This window comes from Coregonus lavaretus (assembly GCF_964263955.1).
Source record: "Coregonus lavaretus genome assembly, chromosome: 10".
Taxonomy (NCBI): domain Eukaryota; kingdom Metazoa; phylum Chordata; class Actinopteri; order Salmoniformes; family Salmonidae; genus Coregonus; species Coregonus lavaretus.
Window position 1 is genome coordinate 23,370,975 of NC_139997.1, and position 22,686 is coordinate 23,393,660.

Genomic DNA, 22,686 nt, shown 5'->3' on the forward strand with positions numbered 1-22,686 from the left:
TAATACGAACATAAAGTAAATAGCTTAGTAGAATAGAATAAACATTTTAGTATCAGTATAATACAGGAAGGCACAATTTATAGTCCAATACTTACACATCAGAGAAAGGAGGGATTGGCAATTGTTTAAATTGTGCAGTATTAGCAGGCTTATTTGTGTGTGTGTGCTTGTGTGCACGCGCAGAGCGTGAGAGAGAGAGAGAGAAAGAGTGTGTGATTTGTGTGAGAGAAGAGCGTGTATGTGATCTCAAGGACCGATCTGAACACAGATATTAATCCCTGTACTGCGGCCTGCAGATTAACTGCCATGCGGAGGCCCATGTCCTCTGCTCCTCTCACGTGTACCTCTATTGATTGCCCCGAAAGAACCCTCTCTCTCTCACACACACACAAACACACTTGCATGCACACACACATACGCCCTAATGTCATCGGTGGGGGGGGGGGGGGGGGGGGGGGGGGGGGGGTCCTTGTGGCACAGGCTTGTCAGCCGAGGAGGCAGACGCTGTTCAACAAGACATATTTAGGAGGACCTGTTGTTTTAACAGCTCCAACTAAGCGCAGCCAATTTCATATACACTGCTCAAAAAAATAAAGGGAACACTAAAATAACACATCCTAGATCTGAATGAATGAAATAATCTTATTAAATACTTTTTTCTTTACATAGTTGAATGTGCTGACAACAAAATCACACAAAAATTATCAATGGAAATCAAATGTATCAACCCATGGAGGTCTGGATTTGGAGTCACCCTCAAAATTAAAGTGGAAAACCACACTACAGGCTGATCCAACTTTGATGTAATGTCCTTAAAACAAGTCAAAATGAGGCTCAGTAGTATGTGTGGCCTCCACGTGCCTGTATGACCTCCCTACAACGCCTGGGCATGCTCCTGATGAAGTGGCGGATGGTCTCCTGAGAGATCTCCTCCCAGACCTGGACTAAAGCATCCGCCAACTCCTGGACAGTATGTGGTGCAACGTGGCGTTGGTGGATGGAGCGAGACATGATGTCCCAGATGTGCTCAATTGGATTCAGGTCTGGGGAACGGGCGGGCCAGTTCATAGCATCAATGCCTTCCTCTTGCAGGAACTGCTGACACACTCCAGCCACATGAGGTCTAGCATTGTCTTGCATTAGGAGGAACCCAGGGCCAACCGCACCAGCATATGGTCTCACAAGGGGTCTGAGGATCTCATCTCGGTACCTAATGGCAGTCAGGCTACCTCTGGTGAGCACATGGAGGGCTGTGCGGCCCCCCAAAGAAATGCCACCCCACACCATGACTAACCCACCGCCAAACCGGTCATGCTGGAGGATGTTGCAGGCAGCAGAACGTTCTCCACGGCGTCTCCAGACTCTGTCACGTCTGTCACATGTGCTCAGTGTGAACCTGCTTTCATCTGTGAAGAGCACAGGGAGCCAGTGGCGAATTTGCCAATCTTGGTGTTCTCTGGCAAATGCCAAATGTCCTGCACGGTGTTGGGCTGTAAGCACAACCCCCACCTGTGGACGTCGGGCCCTCATACCACCCTCATGGAGTCTGTTTCTGACCGTTTGAGCAGACACATGCATATTTTTGGCCTGCTGGAGGTCATTTTGCAGGGCTCTGGCAGTGCTCCTCCTGCTCCTCCTTGCACAAAGGCGGAGGTAGCAGTCCTGCTGCTGGGTTGTTGCCCTCCTACGGCCTCCTCCACGTCTCCTGATGTACTGGCCTGTCTCCTGGTAGCGCCTCCATGCTCTGGACACTACGCTGACAGACACAGCAAACCTTCTTGCCACAGCTCGCATTGATGTGCCATCCTGAATGAGCTGCACTACCTGAGCCACTTGTGTGGGTTGTAGACTCCGTCTCATGCTACCACTAGAGTGAAAGCACCGCCAGCATTCAAAAGTGACCAAAACATCAGCCAGGAAGTATAGGAACTGAGAAGTGGTCTGTGGTCACCACCTGCAAAACCAGTCCTTTATTGGGGTGTCTTGCTAATTGCCTATAATTTCCACCTGTTGTCTATTCCATTTGCACAACAGCATGTGAAATGTATTGTCAATCAGTGTTGCTTCCTAAGTGGACAGTTTGATTTCACAGAAGTGTGATTGACTTGGAGTTACATTGTGTTTGCTTAAGTGTTCCCTTTATTTTTTTGAGCAGTGTATTTAATGTATTCCAGGACTAGGACACCTGATTCAACTGAGAGGTTGAATGAGAGGTTTAGGAAACATGGTTATAGTGCATTAAATAATGTGTTGGTCTTTTCTGTTAGATTGGGTAGTTTTCATAGGACAGTATTGACCTTAACTAACCTAAATTAAATTCCAGTCAGTTATACTAAAATGGGATCAGTCTAGACAATTGATCTAGACTGAAACACAAAGGTCTCAGACTGAAATATTAATGTATAATAGAGATGGTGGATGTACCAGGCGCAGTGTCGCATTACTAAGTATATATTCTAATCAAGTGTCTGGAGAATGTATCTACTCCTCTGCACCTGCGGAACATCATTAGGACAGCCTCTGTTTATTGTCCGTTCAGGAAATGAAATAGAATTCCAATCACAAATTGGGAAAATGCCCATAACGTCAGCTGAACAATTGAATTTCAATTCCAGACTTCAAAGGGACTGGAACTTCAAAGGTCCAAACTCCAGCATGAGTGATGTCCTTCCTGTTGTCTCAGTTGGTAGAGCGCAACGCCAGGGTTGTGGGTTCAATTCCCATGTGGGACCAGTACGAAAAAGTATGAAAATGTATGCACTCACTACTGTAAGTCGCTCTGGATAATAGCATCTGCTAAATGACTAAAATGTCAAATGTAAGGACAGCACTCCCATCAACAGCTCTCCCATCAAGTCCCTATAGGGATTTACTGGAAGTTTACAGCCAGCAACTTTTACCAGTCCTCCGGCCATAAAGCGCTTTGTAGTTTTTGTATTTTACTTAATATCTAGATGGTGACTGTACAGTACAGTATGTCTTTGGCAGAGGGGAAGGAGAGCATAGCAGTGATGCTCAGTTGGCAATCTGTTGTGGAAGACCACAGCATAGCAGCGGGTGGGGTAGGATAGGACTGGATATCACTGAGCATAGAGCCGTGAAGGACTGTCCTCCTCTTAACAAGGGCTGGGCCCTGTCCAATCCCCCTCGGGAAGAATCTTTTGCAGCTCAATTCTAATTTATATATGTATAAATAACGGAGGGTGCCATTAATAATTGGATCGAAGGCAGGGGCTAAACACACACACACACACCAGGCCCTCTGCCAAGCGAGGCAGTGTTTTTGCGAACGCTAGTTCAATACTGGCTCAGCATCTTTGGCGTGATTGAATGTGGATGGTGTGGTGTGGGTGGTGGGTGAGTGGGTGGGTGGGTGGGAGCATTAATCACCCCTGCCGCAGTGAGGGGCGTTGTCGGGCCGTCTAGTTTCAATGTCTGACTGTCCTCAACCTCTGTCTACAGTAGTCTACTGCTAACGTGCTAAAAGCTAGTGGTCTGGTTCGGATATGAGGCTGTGAAGGCGTTGGACAATTCTGGTCCGAGAAAGCCAAAGAGTGTGCAGGCTTTGGTTCCACCCCTGCACCAACACATCTGATTCAGTGACTTAACTAATAGTGGTCTTCAATTTAGACCATTATTAGATGAGCTGGGATGGAATAAAGACATCCACACACTGCAGCTCTCCGGGACTGGAGATGTACTAGAGTTGTTGAGAGAGTAGTGACTGTATGCTAACTGCTAAAGTGCTATTTAATTGTGGCTGACTGTATGAAAGACAGTCAAGTTGAAGACAAAAAATAGATCTTACTTTGTAGCTTGTGTCATTTATTTTAGTTCCAACCACGAATTCAGACCATTTTGCCATGGTACCATGGTGTAACACAAACATACTGTAAGTGTTTGAGTGGCCCAATTGGGTGATACTTGGTGACAGCGAGATCCTGGTTCGAGTCCAGGCTCCGTCGCAGCCGGCCGCAACCGGGACCCTTGGGGAGGCGCACAATTGGCAAAGCGTCGTCCAGGGTAGGGGAGGGTTTGGCCGGCAGGGATGTTCTTGTCCCATCACGCACTAGCGACTCCTGTGGCGGGCCGGGCGCAGTGCACGCTGACTCGGTCGCCAGGTGTACGGTGTTTCCTCCAACACATTGGTGCGGCTGGCTTCCGGGTTAAGTGGGCACTGTGTCAAGAAGCAGTGCGGCTCGGTTGGGTTGTGTTTCGGAGGACGCACGACTCTCGACCTTCGCCTCTCCCATGTCCGTACGGGAGTTGCAGCGATGGGACAAGACTGTAACTACCAATTGGGTAACACAAAATTGGGGGTAAAAAAAAGAAAAGAAAAAAAGAAAAAAAATAGAAGAAGAAAAATGGCCTCCTGAGTGGCGCAGTGGTCTAAGGCACTACATCGCAGCGCTAGCTGTGCCACTAGAGATCCTGGTTCGAGTCCAGGCTCGACCGGGAGACCCATGCGGCAGAGCACAATTGGCCCAGTTGCAGCGATGGGACAAGACTGTAACTACCAATTAGATACCACGAAATTGGGGGAGAAAAAGGGGTAAAAAATATATTTAAAAAAAGGAGTATCAAAATAAGTCCATTATGAATAACTTGTGATATATTCCAGTGAGGCATGTGAGGTGACAAGCCTTTAAACTGGTTCATCAAAGTCCTTCCAATATCATAATTAATTCACAAAAATACGTTGTTTTATCGACAATGCAAACAATTTCACATACCACAGACCATCAACATCTAAAACCCTAACACAAAACAACACTGAGAAGAAAAAGAGAATGTGACAAACTGTAGCTCTAGAGTCTAGTTACCTTCTGCTCATACAAACTGCTTTTAAGATTAGCTCTCCCTGCCCCCACGTCTAACATCAACCATTATGCAGTACTCAACTAAACTGACCCTAGACAAGCTATAGAGAGCAAAAGGTTACAAGAACAAGAAAGAGATGAGGAAGAAAAGACGTGAAGAAGAAACAAAAGCAGATGCAGAAGCAACAGATATTCTATCAGCAGCTATGAAGCGGTGACGGCAGCGGCGGTAGATGTACGAAAGCAGAGGAGAAAGAAAATGAAGGCAGTGAGAGAAAATGAAAGTGTGAGAAAATAAAATTCATATGGAAAGACCACTGCAATAGTTAGTATGCAACACACAAACACTAAACGCTGAGAGGCGACCATTCTGTAAAAACTAGGAGAGAAGAGAAGGGCACTAGACGAGTGAGAGAGAGATAAGTAAATTAAAAGAGAGAAGGAGGTAGGGGGGTTTACCTGGGTACTGAGCAGCTCCTGTGTCAAGGGAAAGGAGGAAGGAAAACAGAAAGAGGGCAGCGTTAGCATTAGTGATAAGCCCCATTCACCACAGATTAACTGCTCCCAACAGTCACCAGTGCAGAGGAGAGCTAGCTCACTAGCATAGCGTGAGGCTAACATAAGAAGGTAGAGAGAGAGGATTTCTAGGGTGCTTGATTTCTTCACAGGGAAAGGGTGAATAGTTACATACATTCAATAGCACACAAGGCATTTTAATTCAGTCTAGTCACCAGTAGAATATTTTACTGTTCAGTTATAAGTAATATTCAATACAGCTTGTAATAATCATAGTATAACAAACATTGCTTAATATTGAACATCTCAGAATTGGTCTGAATAGCAAGCACAAGCTTATTGGTGGTTCAATTCACATGACATTGAAAGCAAATTACACCATTCCAGAGATCTTAGGTCCCAGTTTTATCCATCTGTGGTTTCTGCCATCGCTATCCCCCTGAAAATGAGCATCTTCACCAATAATCCAATTCACTTGGCACCTGTTACATCTTTTAAAACCGCTCTACGCCAACCGAGCGTAGAGCGGATTCTGCTCTGAGGCTGGTTCTGATTAGACAACCCATATCCCTTCAACATTTGCCAAATTTCAATCACGGTGACATACTAATTATAAATTCTCCAAGAGACAAGTGGGATTCTGTCGATTCCTCCTAGTAGCCGAGAAATCAGTTGACATTTTCAGTGTGGAGACTGAAAAGAAAATATATCCTCTTCGGTTTCCGTTTATATCCTGAGAGACATTTGAACTCTTATTTGTGGTGCAGATACATCTAATGGATGTCTGAAATGGTCTAAAATGTGTCATCGGCTGACATCGTCTAGATTTTTTCGATTGAACTTTGCTTAGCAATCAGACTGAATCTTTCCAACCCTCTACTGATACAAAACAAACCAACATGTAAAAACACAAGTGGTACACTGTTAGAAAAAGGGGTTCCAAAAGGGTTCTTTGGCTGTCCCCATAAGAGAACCCTTTTTGGGTCCAGGTAAAACCCTCTGTGGAAAGGGTTCTACATGGAACCTAAAATAGTTCTACCTGGAACCAAAAGGGTTCTACCTAGAACCAAAAAGGTTATTCAAAAGGTTATCCTATGGGGACAGCTGAAGAACCCTTTTAGGTTCGAGATAGCACCCTAGTCCTCAGCAAAATTAGCCTAATTATGCACACAAAATGAAGTGTTGAGATTGTCAGCAGGTTGACTACACCAAAGCCCTCCAGGCCTCCATGAGCACAGTAATAGATTAATCCACATTGATACATAAACCAGGTTTCCTTCCAACCTTTTTATGCAAGTAAAGTACATGTCAGATAAAACATTTCATGGCAGGCCTGATGGAAACAGCAAATTTGTCTGTAAACTTTCCAAATATGTAAATGATTCAAAATATGCTAGACAAGGTGAGATCTTTTTGTGTCTGTAAAATTCATTATGTGAGAAATGGCAGTGAAAACTCCTTTATGCACAAATATTGATATAATAACCATAATATCGAAGTAAACTCGGAGTCACGCGATGATATGTTGTATGGTCCTCCCACTGCGACTCGGGATGCATGCAGTTTATTAGGCTACAGATTAAATAAATTATGATAAACTTCACAGGGTGGTGAAAGTGCACGCCGAATTGATGCTCCTTCCCAATAAATATAGAGGGTCTTATTCTGGTGACATGATTAATCTCACTCTTTTGTCCATAATAATCTCATCATGTAGGCTATACCTGCACTGTATCTGCAAGCTGTTGGCTAGAGCGCATCTGCCAAGACCAGAGTGGGCACATTCGCTATATAACGCAAACATTTTTTAAACTAAACCATCAGTAGAGTTGAAAAGGCGATGGAAACTAATTTAACTTGTATTTTTTATTTGGTACATGGGAATTTAACTGCAAAAGTAATTGTTATGTGCACTACATCATCACGGACATCCTTTTATCCGCAACAAGTCAATTTCTGGTGGGAAAATGTGCATATTGTTTTTAATTCAGATTTTAGAATATTCGCATTACAATCTGTTGCCAATTGGATGGAAACCTAGCACCTGACATTAATAGCCATGTTATCGTTGTGTATTTATTCCTCATGTTATTATCTTTCTATTTTTCTCTCTGCATTGTTAGGAAAGGCTCGTAAGTAAGCATTTCACTGTTAGTCTAAACATGTTGTTTACGAAGCATGTGATAAATAAAATGTGATTTGAATCACTCCTATATGTTTCTTACTCACTCTGCTGTTAGTAGGCTAAAAGCCATGAAGGCACACACACACACACACACATAGTGGCGGCTCCCGAAATGACTCTTATCAACACTGTATTAAAATTATTTTGTGTTTCTCAGGAATGCTGAATTATCTGTGTTGTTCTCACACCTCTGGAAAGCAGAGGTGCTGTTGTGATAACATCCTGTAGGTCTGATATCTGATTGGAAGTTCACTTTCACAATATTCTATTGGTCAACAACTCAGATTTTGAATCCAAACAACTCAGATTCTCTCTCTCTCTCTCTCTCTCTCTCTCTCTCTCTCTCTCTCTCTCTCTCTCTCTCTCTCTCTCTCTCTCTCTCTCTCTCTCTCTCTCTCTCTCTCTCTCTCTCTCTCTCTCTCTCTCTCTCTCTCTCTCTCTCTCTCTATGCCTAGATAGTCAATGCTTTGTTAATGCCAGTATTGCCTTGTAAATGAAGCTTATGCCTTATATGAGAATAAAATATTTGCCTTTGATATTCAATTCTCAGACCTTTCTTGATAGTCTATTCCTGTAACTCAACAATAGTCCTGCTTACACATTGCTATTTATCTTATGGAGTCAAATGATATGATATTAGACTTTTGTAATATAAATGGCATAGTCTCATTATGGGTTGCAGGTGAGGTATACAGTATATACAGATATTACCCACTACACACAGAGCAAGTACAAAACAAACACACACGCACACCCAAAACCCCAGCACCACCGCGAGCCAGTCTCCCCTGCTTAAAGATTCCAGTCATGGGCCAGGCCACAGCCACTAAGTGGTTCGGAGAGCCACGGGGGGACCCGGGCCACCCTGGAGATCAGGTTCCTGGAACACAGGCCACGGGGAAGGGGCTTGCCATGTTAAGTAAATGCCTGACAGGTAAGAATAACTCTGCATGGCCATTTCAACCCCACCGGTCCTGAGGGGGGCTGCCTGGCTAACCCGCCAACCCCTCATGCCCGGCATGGCCATGTCGCCGGTATGCAACCATCCAACCCTCCAACAACCCCGGAGGTGAGGTTAAATGCTGGAACCAGAGAGATGCATTAAACATGAGTCGTTTCAAATGAAAGGTAGCTACTCCCTACTCTAAAAATGATAGGAACATTAACCAGGGGTCAGACAGCCTGGGTTGCATTAACGAAGGCTTGATGCCTCTCTTTAAATTCACCTCTACAGCCCACAAGAACACTCCACTTCATAAAATGGCTACGGAAACCAGCTCAAAGACAGGCCGGCATTCTCTATCGCACACACATACGCATCCTCATGCATGGACACACACAAACGTTTCTGGGTGAGAGAGACCTGCAAAAATCTCTATAGCAGTAGCAAAATGTACCACCACATTCATATTCAAAGCCTCAATATAAAATACTGGCCTTATTGCATATGGAATATGGTTTGTATTGCAGACCTACAGCATGTTAATAATCCATACATAGCAATCTGCTACTGTCAGCAAAATCCTATCAAGTCAAGGAGCTTCTGACAGCATTAACCCTCTGCTGAACTCTCTACATTAACATTAGTTCAACTCTTTCCTCCTCTGATCTAAGGCCTTACTATAGGAACCATACCTCTAAACTTGTCAACCTTGTCAACCTTTCTTGTAGTAGTCCCAAAAGTGCAAAGCTCGCCCACCCTGTGCGCCATCCCTAAATTAAGTGTACCCAAGGTATTTGAAAGAAAATAATAGGCAATCTATTTTCGACCCAGGTCTGAATGGCACAGATCCAGACATGGGAAAGTTGGCGGTATTGGGTCCTCCTCTTCCACCCCCACCCTATTCAAAAGGTGGAGTGTAACCGCATTATGCCGTGATTAAATCGGAAATCTGCAGCTAGAGGGCCATGAAATTGGACATGATGAGTGTGCCACATTAAAAAGTAATTATCGATACCACTCTCCCATTGTCTCCCTTACAAGCCGCCGAAGTGAATCAAAGTCTGAATGAAAATGGATTCAACCTTATTCCAGTCAACACAGTAAAATTTTGTTTTGTTTTCAAAGCCCCAGCGACCTAATTGTGACTACATTATCGTGAGAGCATTCATCTCGCGATTGAGATCATACTGTATTGTGTGTGTGTGTGCCACTGTGACTCTGTGTGTGTGTGTGTAAGTGACACAGACTGCAACAAAGAGATCTACATCTCTGAAATATCACTTACTCACACACACACACACACACACACCGGGGGATGAGACGACGGCCGCTGTTGAACTGGGACACAGTGGAGCTCTATGAAACCTATGAACCAGCGATTTGTTCTCTCTCTCTCTCTCTCAATCTCCCCCCCCCCTCCCCTACACTGGAAGCATCGGCTCGGCTCGCTCATTCACGCTCGGCATCTGAGTCAGTATGGAGAGGGACTTAACAGCTTTCTGTGGCGCCGCGATTAGACGCCCGCGCTGTCACACTGATAAGCCGGCGGTGATGGGAAAAATCTCCCTCCATGTCCCAGCGTGACCTGGGAGAGGAAGGCGAGGTCACCACCACAATCATGGGTGGCGCCGAGAGATTGGGAAAATATAAAACCTGGTGATCTTGGATTAATGTAGGTTTCTTAGTGTTTCAAGATGTGGGAAAACTATGTGCACTGCAGAGCAGACAGAGTGTAGGACTTATTTGGAATGTGAAGTTATTTTGTGTGAGTTTTCGAGTTGCACTGCCGAGGCAGAAGAAGCCACGGATGAGGTCTGTTGTTGCTAAGCGTTGTGATGCACTGTGCTGATTGTGCACGACGTCTCTTCATTGTAAGGTTAATATGCACTGAAGTACCATAAGTGGCGGAGAGTCATCATAGAAAAACATGGATCTCGTCATGGCTCTAATGTAAGTCAGGGGTAAACCGCAAATACAAAATGACTCACTCATCTCTGAGTGGACCTCTCTCCACTAAGCCAACTCATTCAGCACTATCTAGGCTAAATAGGGTATACCTACAGTGGCTTGCGAAAGTATTCACCCCCCTTGGCATTTTTCCTATTTTGTTGCCTTACAACATGGAATTAAAATGGATTTTGGGGGGTTTGTATCATTTGATTTACACAACATGCCTCCCACTTTGAAGATGCAAATAACTTTTCACCCCCCCCAAAGTCAATACTAGATTGATGAGGGAAAAAAACTCATGATAGCCCGCTTGGGCCATTTTAGAATAAGGCTGTAACGTAACAAAATGTGGAAAAAGTCAAGGGGTCTGAATACTACTTAGTACTGCAGCATGTTGTCCATGTACAGTCGTGGTCAAACGTTTTGAGAATGACACAAATACTAATTTTCACAACGTCTGCTGCCTCAGTTTTGATGATGGCAATTTGCATATATTCCAGAATGTCATGAAGAGTGATCAGATGAATGGCAATTAATTGCAAAGTCCCTCTTTGCCATGAAAATGAACTTCATCCCAAAAAAAACATTTCCACTGCATTTCAGCCCTGCCACAAAATGACCAGCTGCCATCATGTCAGTGATTCTCTCATTAACACAGGTGAGCGTGTTGACGAGGACAAGGCTGGAGATCACTCTGTCATGCTGATTGAGTTAGAATAACAGACTGGAAGCTTTAAAAGGAGGGTGGTGCTTGAAATCATTGTTCTTCCTCTGTTAACCATGGTTACCTGCAAGAAAACACGTGCCGTCATCATTGCTTTGCACAAAAAGGGCTTCACAGGCAAGGATATTGCTGCTAGTAAGATTGCACCTAAATCAACCATTTATCGGATCATCAAGAACTTCAAGGAGAGAGGTTCAATTGTTGTGAAGAAGGCGTCAGGGCGCCCAAGAAAGTCCAGCAAGTGCCAGGACCGTCTCCTAAAGTTGATTCAGCTGCGGGATCGGGGCACCACCAGTGCAGAGCTTGCTCAGGAATGGCAGCAGGCAGGTGTGAGTGCATCTGCACGCACAGTGAGGCGAATACTTTTGGAGGATGGCCTGGTGTCAAGAAGGGCAGCAAAGAAGCCACTTCTCTCCAGGAAAACATCAGGGACAGACTGATATTCTGCAAAAGGTACAGGGATTGGACTGCTGAGGACTGTGGTAAAGTCATTTTCTCTGATGAATCCCCTTTCCGATTGTTTGTCCGGAGAAGACAAGGTGAGCGCTACCATCAGTCCTGTGTCATGCCAACAGTAAAGCATCCTGAGACCATTCATGTGTGGGGTTGCTTCTCAGCCAAGGGAGTGGGCTCACTCACAATTTTGCCTAAGAACACAGCCATGAATAAGGAATGGTACCAACACATCCTCCGAGAGCAACTTCTCCCAACCATCCAAGAACAGTTTGGTGACGACCAATGCCTTTTCCAGCATGATGGATCACCTTGCCATAAGGCAAAAGTGATAACTAAGTGGCTTGGGGAACAAAACATCGACATTTTGGGTCCATGGCCAGGAAACTCCTCAGACCTTAATCCCATTGAGAACTTGTGGTCGATCCTCAAGAGGCGGGTGGACAAACAAAACCCCACAAATTCTGACAAACTCCAAGCATTGATTATGCAAGAATGGGCTGCCATCAGTCAGGATGTGGCCCAGAAGTTAATTGACAGCATGCCAGGGGCGGATTGCAGAGGTCTTGAAAAAGAAGGGTCAACACTGCAAATATTGACTCTTTGCATAAACTTAATGTAATTGTCAATAAAAGCCTTTGACACTTATGGAATGCTTGTAATTATACTTCAGTATACCATAGTAACATCTGACAAAAATATCTCATAACACTGAAGCAGCGAACTTTGTGAAGACCAATACTTGTGTCATTCTCAAAACTTTTGACCACGACTGTAGACAAAAACATGTGCGCAAAAGTGGTATCCACTACTGTACATAGCTGCAAAGTAACTAATCTGTTTTGAGGTTGTATAATTATTCCACTAGTAGTTGCTGTGGTATATAAGGCCATTGCCAATGGTAAGTGTGACCTACGGCCCTGATAGTATCACTTGTATAGTACCTACAGCCCTACACCAATATCAGGACACAGTAAAAATCTCAACTTGTCTATTATTGTAGCACTGACAGTCAGTGTACATATCTGACCCTCCCTCCACCACATGTTGCGTTGTGCTTTGGCCAGAAACGTTATCTTATTACTGGTCCAAGTGTTTCTGTTTTGGGGTACACTGGGCTATTCTGCTCAGGGCTCCGCATTGCTAGCTGGATGGCATGGGTACAGGGAAGGCAGGGGTAGGGGTCACAGATGGACACCACTGACTGGACTGGGGGGGGACCAAGGGGCTGGAGCGTGACCCGCCACGTTGTCGTGTAATTAAGAGGTTAGGAGGGTCGGGCCGTGTTCTCATATGAAAGGGGGATTGGTTGGATACGCCATGGCGTGCGGCATACAGATTGGTTGGATAGGCCATGGAAACACAGATTGGCCAGTTATAATCTTACAAAACAGCCAGGTGCCAAAAACCGTTTAGATTGCATGACAAAATAATGGTTCAGATGTGTGCCTGCATTTTCTTTCCAGTAGGACTAAAGCCGATTTCTGAATGGCAATTTACAGTGTGATAGGTATGAGAGAGGTATGATTTAGGGCAATTCCACAGAACAGAATGATGCTGAGACTCAGAGTTTTCTCTTTTAAAACGTATGTCAAACAAAAACCAATGATTGCAAAGTTTAACAAACCATACAACTCTATGCAAAAGGCCTACTTTGAACAACTTCCACAGAAAATTTTACAAAAACAAGTTTACTCGAAGAACCGTGCAGATGCAAAGTTTAGTAACATAATTACAGTTTGTGCTGTTCGTGCCGTCATTCTGCATAGAGTTGTATGGTTTGTTTAACTTAGCAATCATTGTTTTTGTTTGGGATACATTTTAAAGAATTGCCCTTTATCTTTTTGCCTGATGCATTTGGCCTCAGGAGATGTAGCTCAGGATATAATTATCAGTCGGGAAAGATGTGTCAGTGTTTCTATGTTACAGAAGCGTTCTAAAACATGATGGCTATAGCCAATAAATCTAGGGAGCATACAATTACAACTTAGCCTACATATACCATTCTGGACTTTGAGGTTTATCAACTGAAAACCTGGATGAAACCATAAGTCAGTGAATTTGGGAGCCGGGTTGAACCAAACCAAAGGCCCGTCTAGGCCGGGTTGAACAAAACCAAAGGCCCGTCTAGCCCGGGTTGAACCAAACCAAAGGCCCGTCTAGCCCGGGTTGAACCAAACCAAAGGCCCGTCTAGGCCGGGTTGAACCAAACCAAAGGCACGTCTAGGCCGGGTTGAACCAAACCAAAGGCACGTCTAGGCCGGGTTGAACCAAACCAAAGGCACGTCTAGGCCGGGTTGAACCAAACCAAAGGCATATCTTCTCGGACGAGACTTGGCCCAGCTTGACTCTGGGGTCATGGCAGGGCCTCAGTCACTATTGTTAAATGAGCAGATTGGATATGTGGTAATGGGAACCCAATGGCTCCAGACAGACAGCGAATGACACTGATAACCTGACCGCTCAACTGTACCTAGAGGGATGGGCCATTCAATGAGCTCCATTTAGGTGGATTTATTGGCCTGCCGCCACCATCACACTTCCGGGGAAAATAAACAAACACATCCATTTGATGAGTTTGGATTTGAGTTTTCAGTATCACTTTTTATAAACCACTTTATACTTTATGGATGCACTATTGCACTTACACTTTTATAAGGTGATTAGGATCAATTATAGCCAACTTGTGCATAGGCATACTGAAGAATGCATTTAGGCTACAGTCTTTTAAAAGGCCTCTACATTGGTATATCGTAGATAGTGTTATTCAGGGATTTTATGCCATTGAAATCCTTGGGTGGGACACCTAAGCGTTTATCGGGTCACTTCAGTCCAAACAGTGCAAATTGGGATGGAAAAACACTTTATAAAGTACAATATAAAGTATCTAGAAAATATAATGTACCTATATATATTTATATTATAGAATCTTTGAGAACTAACAATCACAACAACAAAAAAGAGTCAGGGAGACTAAAACATAAACCAAAAATGAATTTAGCAGTACATTTTGTTATTATGTTTGAGCGAATGAACACAGCATTAGCCATGGCAAAACGCATAGAATTGCAGGAAATGTGTTTTAAAACTGCAAAAAAAAGGACAGACATTACTGTACAACACTGGACAAAAAAGATACAGAAACCCTTTATTATTGTATACAATGCAAGGAATTTAATGAAAGGAATTGAATTACTACTCAATAACAAATATTCCTTCAAGCCACGGGCAAGACATAGGCTACATTATGTTTTATTTTCCTATTTCAGTTAGTTTGAATCTGATCAGGTTTTTCACATACTGGCAATATATTGCTAATCAAATTGCAATGCTAGGCTATGTGGAGAGATATCAATATCAGAGAGCAATTTATTGTGTTTATTATTCATCAATAATATTGGGGCCTATAAGATGCATGTTGACGTGCAGAAAACATTTGGCTATCTACTTTCCATCTGAGATAAAACATATATTTTTTATAAACCTTCACAATTTAGCCTACATGCCACATATTCAACACATCTCCCATCCTCCAGTGCAAATGTATTTTAGAGGTAGGCTAAAATGTGCTCCAACACAAATAATTACTCCAAACCCTTCAGAAACCTTGAGTCGGACTGTTGCTGAGACTACAATGCCCTGCCTCTCCATTTGCTCTCTCTATTAGCCCTGGTTTTGTCTCTTTACTAAATTGAATCAGCTTGGTCGGGTTTACATGTCATATATTCCTTAAAGGAATACTAAAACATATCCTGTTCTAGCCAGCTAATACCATTACAAGGATAGGCAGAAAGACGGATGCTTTAATCCGCCAGATCAGAGTACACAAAAGAGAGCGTTGCCCGCAGTCAACCATTAGCCACATATTCACTCCTAAGCCCTGTATTCAAACCTGGAGGCTGCCCTGACGCTGTCTGACAGAAATGACAACAACCCCCCACCCCCCTCGCTCATTCTCCTTCACAGGCACTCTCATCTGTTGTGCCGTAGTGAGGGCGATGTTCAGGAAACAACTCTTCACATACACTAGGCTACATGTTTAGATGGTTGTACTATTTTTGGTCATTGAGGTTCACTCCAACTGTGTTGGTAATTGTCAGCACATCGGTTATATGACCACTGACCAGGGTAATATGTGTCTATTTGTCATTGAACCTCCAGGTCATTCCCCAACAGGTCCCTATCAAAAGACTGAGACTGTCAGCATTAGTGAGCATCTGTTTGCTTATACCTAGCAAATGCACCTCATATCGTCTGGTTGTCTGACTTGGGTCAGTGTCTGTGCAATGGAGCGGTGACAATGGACCATTGACGTGCTGGTGATAAGCCATTTGTGATGCACATGACCCCTAGATCTCTGCTGTCTGTCTGGTCACTAATGTAACAAGAGAGCAGGGGGCCTCTTATGATATATGACAACAACATGCTACCGTGACCGTTAGTGCATGTTGGTGGCAGTGGTGGGATACAGGGGTATCTCCCCCTTTCGTTTTTTTTTGCTGTGTCAAGCGTAGGTTGGACCCCCACTGAGCTCGGGCCTCTTGGACTAATCCTCTCATTTAGGAGGTCACTGCTGATCATTATACAATAGGGTGCCATTACAGCATCCACTCCGGCATCACAGATTTTCCCCCAGCATAAATACATGGCTCCAGGGAATGCTCTGCATCAGCCTCCCTCCTTCCTTCCCACCCTCTCTTTCCCTTTCTCTCTCTCCCTCTAGTATGCTTCTCTCTCCCTTACTCTATTTATCCATACCTCCCTCTCTTTCTCATCCTCTCATATTTTTCAGTGTGTCCAGAGCAGCGTATAATTGAATCTGCAGATATTGTATGAGCAGGAACAAGTGATGCAGCCAGATAGTATTCCTGTAGAGGATAAACAGTCAAATAATGTAGGGGGGGATCAATATGCACTGTCTCTGACAAGGCAAAAGAGAAACACAGGGGTTGCAGAATACACAGCCGTTGTTTTTCCCACCGCACTCTGACAAAGACAGGGTCCACTCTTTTTCCACCACACCGATTGTTGTTTTTCCCCCCTAATGCTCCCATTCTGCCTACATTGAGTTGTGGTAAAAATAAATCCTTGAATGTCTGGTGTCAAGGCCATGTTGATGGCCCCATCATGTATTTCCCATTGCCTTTTTAATCGCACTTATCTGGCGATGGAAGAAAAGCTTGGTTCACAGGCGAACCGTGGGGATCCTCGCTTGATTGATCTGTAAACAATTGTGTCTATATTTTCACAGACTGTAGTTTAATTTCCAGATAAAACCTGCTCATTAGCAGGGAGTGGCAAGGGGCATCCCTTCCATTCCTCAAATCACTGTCGCAGATGGGATGGCAGACAGCAGACTAATTCTATCGCATCAGAATAACCGCCTCTTGTTGCCTCTAATGCTTATAGTACAACAATTCATCACTCCGCTGAATTCATGAATGCGTAAACCAGAGTAAACTAAAAAAGGCACTATTATTAGGAAGAAAAGGGGGGAAAGAGAGAAAAAATTGAAAAATAGAGGGAATATCTTACTCCATTGAGTTGACATAGGCAAATAGTGGCCAAAATACTTCATAAACACCAATTAACTCCAGAAATGGAAAGGAAGTGGCAGCTGTTTCAACCAATTACAGAGCTCTTTACTCAAAGGGTGGCAGGGGAAAGATACTTCCTTTTTATGCCACTCTCTAAAAGAGAAGGCATTGTGATGTCACAGGCCCAACAACGTCCCTTATATCTTCATGTCAGGGATGAAAGCCCCACCGTCCTTTGAGTAAACCCCAGAAGACATAACATGTATCAGTAACATGTCTATCCTTGAGGACGTCTGAGACGACTACACAAAATCCTCCCGTAGGCTTTGAGTCTCTCTCTCTCTGTCTCTCTTTTCCCTTCTCAAAGGTCCTTCCTTGCCAGTCAGATAACACAGAGAGAGAGAGAGAGAGAGAGAGAGAGAGAGAGGGAGGAGAAAGAGAATGATATAGAGAGGGGGAAGACTGCAAGAGAAAGAGTGAGGGAGAGGGTGGTGCAGTGCGCGACGTTGTCGACGGGCCGAAAATGGGGCAGCTGCTGTTGAATGAGTTGTCATTCATCACACGCCCAGGCTGTCTTCACTTCCCCCCTCCGCGCGGCACACAGGGCTAAACACATTTACCTCAGAGGATTGGCTGCACTTGGAGGTGGCAGTAATTCTCCCAACCCAGGGAAGGAGAGAGGGGGTAAAACAACAACCAACCCAGGTTCTGCAGAAGCTATCGGCAAACTCTTTCCTTTTACTTGGTGCAAACCTCAGGCCAAAAACGTATACTGTAGTAGTTTGGGGTTGCAGCAGCCACAGAACTAGAATGAGATTGATTCTAGTTCTATGGCGGCAGCTACTACGCTGTCATAACACATACTTTGAGAGGAACAGAGAGTGGAGAACAGCAAAGAAATTAATTGTCATCTGTTATTCTAAGTGCCCCTCCATTTAAATTAAGCTACTGACATTCAGTTACAAAGAGGCGGTTACGGGGAAAAAATTACCCGGCGCATTGCAGAAATTGCATCACAGAGGCCATCAAATGACATTCTAAATCTCTCCTCACCCAATGAGCAGTGAATCAGTGGTACTATGCGGATATAGCCGTGCCACACTGTGATGAAGCGTTTGTAGGTGTGTACGTGCGTATGCCATTACTGGCAAAACAGCTTATTTTCTGCATTCTGCTATGTCGGCCTAATTGCTTCCCCGCATGCCATTACACAGTGCATATTCTTCCCGAAACAATCCCCAGGACATTTTGGCCTGAAATTAAACTCTAAGGGAGCACTCCATTTTCAAACGGGCATGGGGAAGTAGAACGGCATGACTTCGCTGCAAAATGGTCGACCGGCAACTGGAAGAGGGCTCAGAGGAGAGGCAACAAGCACAATTCTCTAGACCTCTCAAGAGCCAAAATAATGCTTGAGACAGTAGTGGCTCCTTGACGATGGGCCAAAGCTGTGTCCCCTCTTTGGCTTAACTATACATCCTTAATGTTGAGATTTTGCTGCCCAAAAACCCCAAAGCGAGTAAAAATAGCAGTTTGTTTTGAACCACTGAGCTTGATGTATAATGTAACTAGGTCAGAAAACAGCAGTCAGAGAGAGTATGAAGGAAGTACCTAGGAAATGTCCATGCTGAATATGACCAAAGGCATCGCAACAAATGACTTGGTCATGCATTATTACCACAACACAGAGTCCACAAAACTAGCCGAACCAACAGAATAAGGTTAGCTTTGGAGCTTGAGGAGATCAACTAGAGCATCATGGACAACATTATAATGATATTTTGAAGTGGAGCTGCCAAATATAGGCTAGTGGAAAAGAGAAGATGTGTTCATCACAACAGCTCTGGAAGACGATGTGGAACCCTCGATGCCGAACTATGTTGTGAAGCAAACTACCGTGAGAGGATTTGTCTCCTGCCACCCATTTCGTGGCCAAATGTGGTTCTTGTTCCCCAACACAATGACAAGGACTGTCGCTACTCCATTTAGACGTCATCCAAAAGACAAGACTCGCTTTCACAGCTGCCACCAATCAAGGCTGTCTACCCAGCCACCACTGTACACCTGCCATTCTGGCATATTATGCTCTGGCGTAATTTAATTTACCACACAATCCCATTTTCAGCATCTGTCAGACTTCCACCAGCGGAAGGCAGTGACTTCAAAAAGATTAGGGAATTGTGGGAGATGCGAGGTAGTGAGGGGTGGGAGTAAATAAAAGAACGAAGGAAAGACCGAAAACGGGAGAAAAAAAGGAAATAAATACATAACATTATGATGTGATGTCTCAATTGAAAGGAGGCATCGGTATCATTTAAAAATGGATTAGAGGGTAAAGTCAATATCAAACAAATAGCTTTAGATTCAATGCCCTAATTACAAAGGTATTAAGATTTGAGGGAGTGATAAAACTGCATGGGGAGGGGGAGGGGGGAGGCTTGTAGAAATGGGTTCTAGCGCCGGAGTTGAGCGCCAAAATCAGGAGAGGGACTTTTGGAGGACTTCGGTGGCCATTGCAATGAGCCATATGGATTTTTCTTTCTTCCCCTCTCTCCTCCAGTTAAGAAGCAAAGAGAGTTCTTTGGATTTCTGAAGGAAGCTTTGAGAGTAGTACAATGTAGCCCGTTGAAGGACGAGAGCGAGGAGTGTTTGGTGTTTGACATGGCTAGCCTAAGTCTAGATTGTTTAGCCTAAGAGCATATGAATCACTCTGAATAGTGGTTTCCTCTGTTCTTTGTCTAGTTTGTATGCTTCCAATATGGAGTAAAACTCCACCACCACAGTCCTGCTTTTTCCTAGTATCTTAGTCACACAGGTCAATTAAACACCTGGACACTTGTCCTGGAAAGGTAATCTTAATATAATGGACATACAGTGGGGAGAACAAGTATTTGATACACTGCCGATTTTGCAGGTTTTCCTACTTACAAAGCATGTAGAGGTCTGTAATTTTTATCATAGGTACACTTCAACTGTGAGAGACGGAATCTAAAACAAAAATCCAGAAAATCACATTGTATGATTTTTAAGTAATTAATTTGCATTTTATTGCATGACATAAGTATTTGATCACCTACCAACCAGTAAGAATTCCGGCTCTCACAGACCTGTTAGTTTTTCTTTAAGAAGCCCTCCTGTTCTCCACTCATTACCTGTATTAACTGCACCTGTTTGAACTCGTTACCTGTATAAAAGACACCTGTCCACATACTCAATCAAACAGACTCCAACCTCTCCACAATGGCCAAGACCAGAGAGCTGTGTAAGGACATCAGGGATAAAATGGTAGACCTGCACAAGGCTGGGATGGGCTACAGGACAATAGGCAAGCAGGTTGGTGAGAAGGCAACAACTGTTGGCGCAATTATTAGAAAATGGAAGAAGTTCAAGATGACGGTCAATCACCCTCGGTCTGGGGCTCCATGAAAGATCTCACCTCGTGGGGCATCAATGATCATGAGGAAGGTGAGGGATCAGCCCAGAACTACACGGCAGGACCTGGTCAATGACCTGAAGAGAGCTGGGACCATAGTCTCAAAGAAAACCATTAGTAACACACTACGCCGTCATGGATTAAAATCCTGCAGCGCACGCAAGGTCCCCCTGCTCAAGCCAGCGCATGTCCAGGCCCATCTGAAGTTTGCCAATGACCATCTGGATGATCCAGAGGAGGAATGGGAGAAGGTCATGTGGTCTGATGAGACAAAAATAGAGCTTTTTGGTCTAAACTCCACTCGCCGTGTTTGGAGGAAGAAGAAGGATGAGTACAACCCCAAGAACACCATCCCAACCATGAAGCATGGAGGTGGAAACATCATTCTTTGGGGATGCTTTTCTGCAAAGGGGACAGGACGACTGCACCGTATTGAGGGGAGGATGGATGGGGCCATGTATAGCGAGATCTTGGCCAACAACCTCCTTCCCTCAGTAAGAGCATTGAAGATGGGTCGTGGCTGGGTCTTCCAGCATGACAACGACCCGAAACACACAGCCAGGGCAACTAACGAGTGGCTCCGTAAGAAGCATCTCAAGGTCCTGGAGTGGCCTAGCCAGTCTCCAGACCTGAACCCAATCGAAAATCTTTGGAGGGAGCTGAAAGTCCGTATTGCCCAGCGACAGCCCCGAAACCTGAAGGATCTCGAGAAGGTATGTATGGAGGAGTGGGCCAAAATCCCTGCTGCAGTGTGTGCAAACCTGGTCAAGAACTACAGGAAACGTATGATCTCTGTAATTGCAAACAAAGGTTTCTGTACCAAATATTAAGTTCAGCTTTTCTGATGTATCAAATACTTATGTCATGCAATAAAATGCAAATGAATTACTTAAAAATCATACAATGTGATTTTCTGGATTTTTGTTTTAGATTCCATCTCTCTCAGTTGAAGTGTACCTATGATAAACATTACAGACCTCTACATGCTTTGTAAGTAGGAAAACCTGCAAAATCGGCAGTGTATCAAATACTTGTTCTCCCCACTGTATATGTTCTGCTCAGACACAGAGCCAGATGACTGTACATGATGGTAAGTTCACTGAAATCAAATGAAATCTACAGGCAATTCCTTCATTCTCCAAGCTTCAGTCACACTACAAATCTGGAATGCACAGTGCCGTGAGGCAGTTGACACATTACATATAAATACTCAACAAAAGTATGTGGACACCTATTTGTCGAACATCTCATTCCAAAATAAAGGTCATTAATATGGAGTTGGTCCACCCTTTGCTGCTATAACAGCATCCACACTTCTGGGAAGGCTTTCCACTAGATCTTGGAACATTGCTGCGGGGACTTGCTTCCATTCAGCCACAAGAGCATTAGTGAGGTCGGGCACTGATGTTGGACGATTAGGCCTGGCTTGCAGGCAGCGTTCCAATTCATCTCAAAGGTGTTCGATGGGGTTGAGGTCAGGGCTCTGTGCAGGCCAGTCAAGTTCTTCCACAACGATCTCGACAAACCATTTCTGTATGGACCTCTGTGCATGGGGGCATTGTCATGCTGAAACAGGAAAGGGCCTTCCCCAAATTGTTGCCACAAAGTTGGAAGCACAGAATCATCTAGAATGTTATGTTGCTGTAGCGTTAAGATTTCCCTTCACTGGAACTAAGGAGCCCGAACAATGAAAAACAGCCCCAGACCATTATTCCTCCTCCACCAAAACTTTACAGTTGGCACTATGCATTGGGGCAGGTAGCGTTTTCCTGGCATCTGCCAAACTCAGATTAGTCCGTCGGACTGCCAGATGGTGAAGCGTGATTCATCACTCCAGAGAACGTGTTTCCACTGCTCCAGAGTCCAATGGCGGCGAGCTTTACACCACTCCAGCCGACGCTTGGAATTGAGCACAGTGATCTTAGGCATGTGTGTGGCTGCTCAGCCATGGAAACCCATCTCATGAAGCTCCCGACGAACAGTTCTTGTGCTGACGTTGCTTCCAGAGGCAGTTTGGAACTCGGTAGTGAGTGTTGCAACCAAGGACAGACCATTTTTACGCGCTTCGCGCTTCAGCACTTGATGGTCCCGTTCTGTGAGCTTTTGTGGCCTACCACTTTGCGGC

The 22,686-nt window shown here is 44.4% G+C and overlaps 1 protein-coding gene across 3 annotated transcripts in view; it reads right to left on the reverse strand.

Annotated features, from left to right (window-relative positions):
- Nucleotides 1–22,686, reverse strand: part of LOC311136638 (cell adhesion molecule 1-like) — a 456,023-nt gene that overhangs the window by 120,633 nt on the left and 312,704 nt on the right. For 2 of the 3 annotated variants that reach the window (XM_084170838.1, XM_084170836.1), the window contains exon 2: nt 5,280–5,297. The exons of the other annotated variant lie outside the window; for it this stretch is intronic. In XM_084170838.1, the coding sequence (XP_084026964.1) occupies nt 5,280–5,297 (18 nt within the window). The remainder of the gene's footprint in view (nt 1–5,279; nt 5,298–22,686) is intronic. 3 annotated transcript variants of the gene reach the window in all.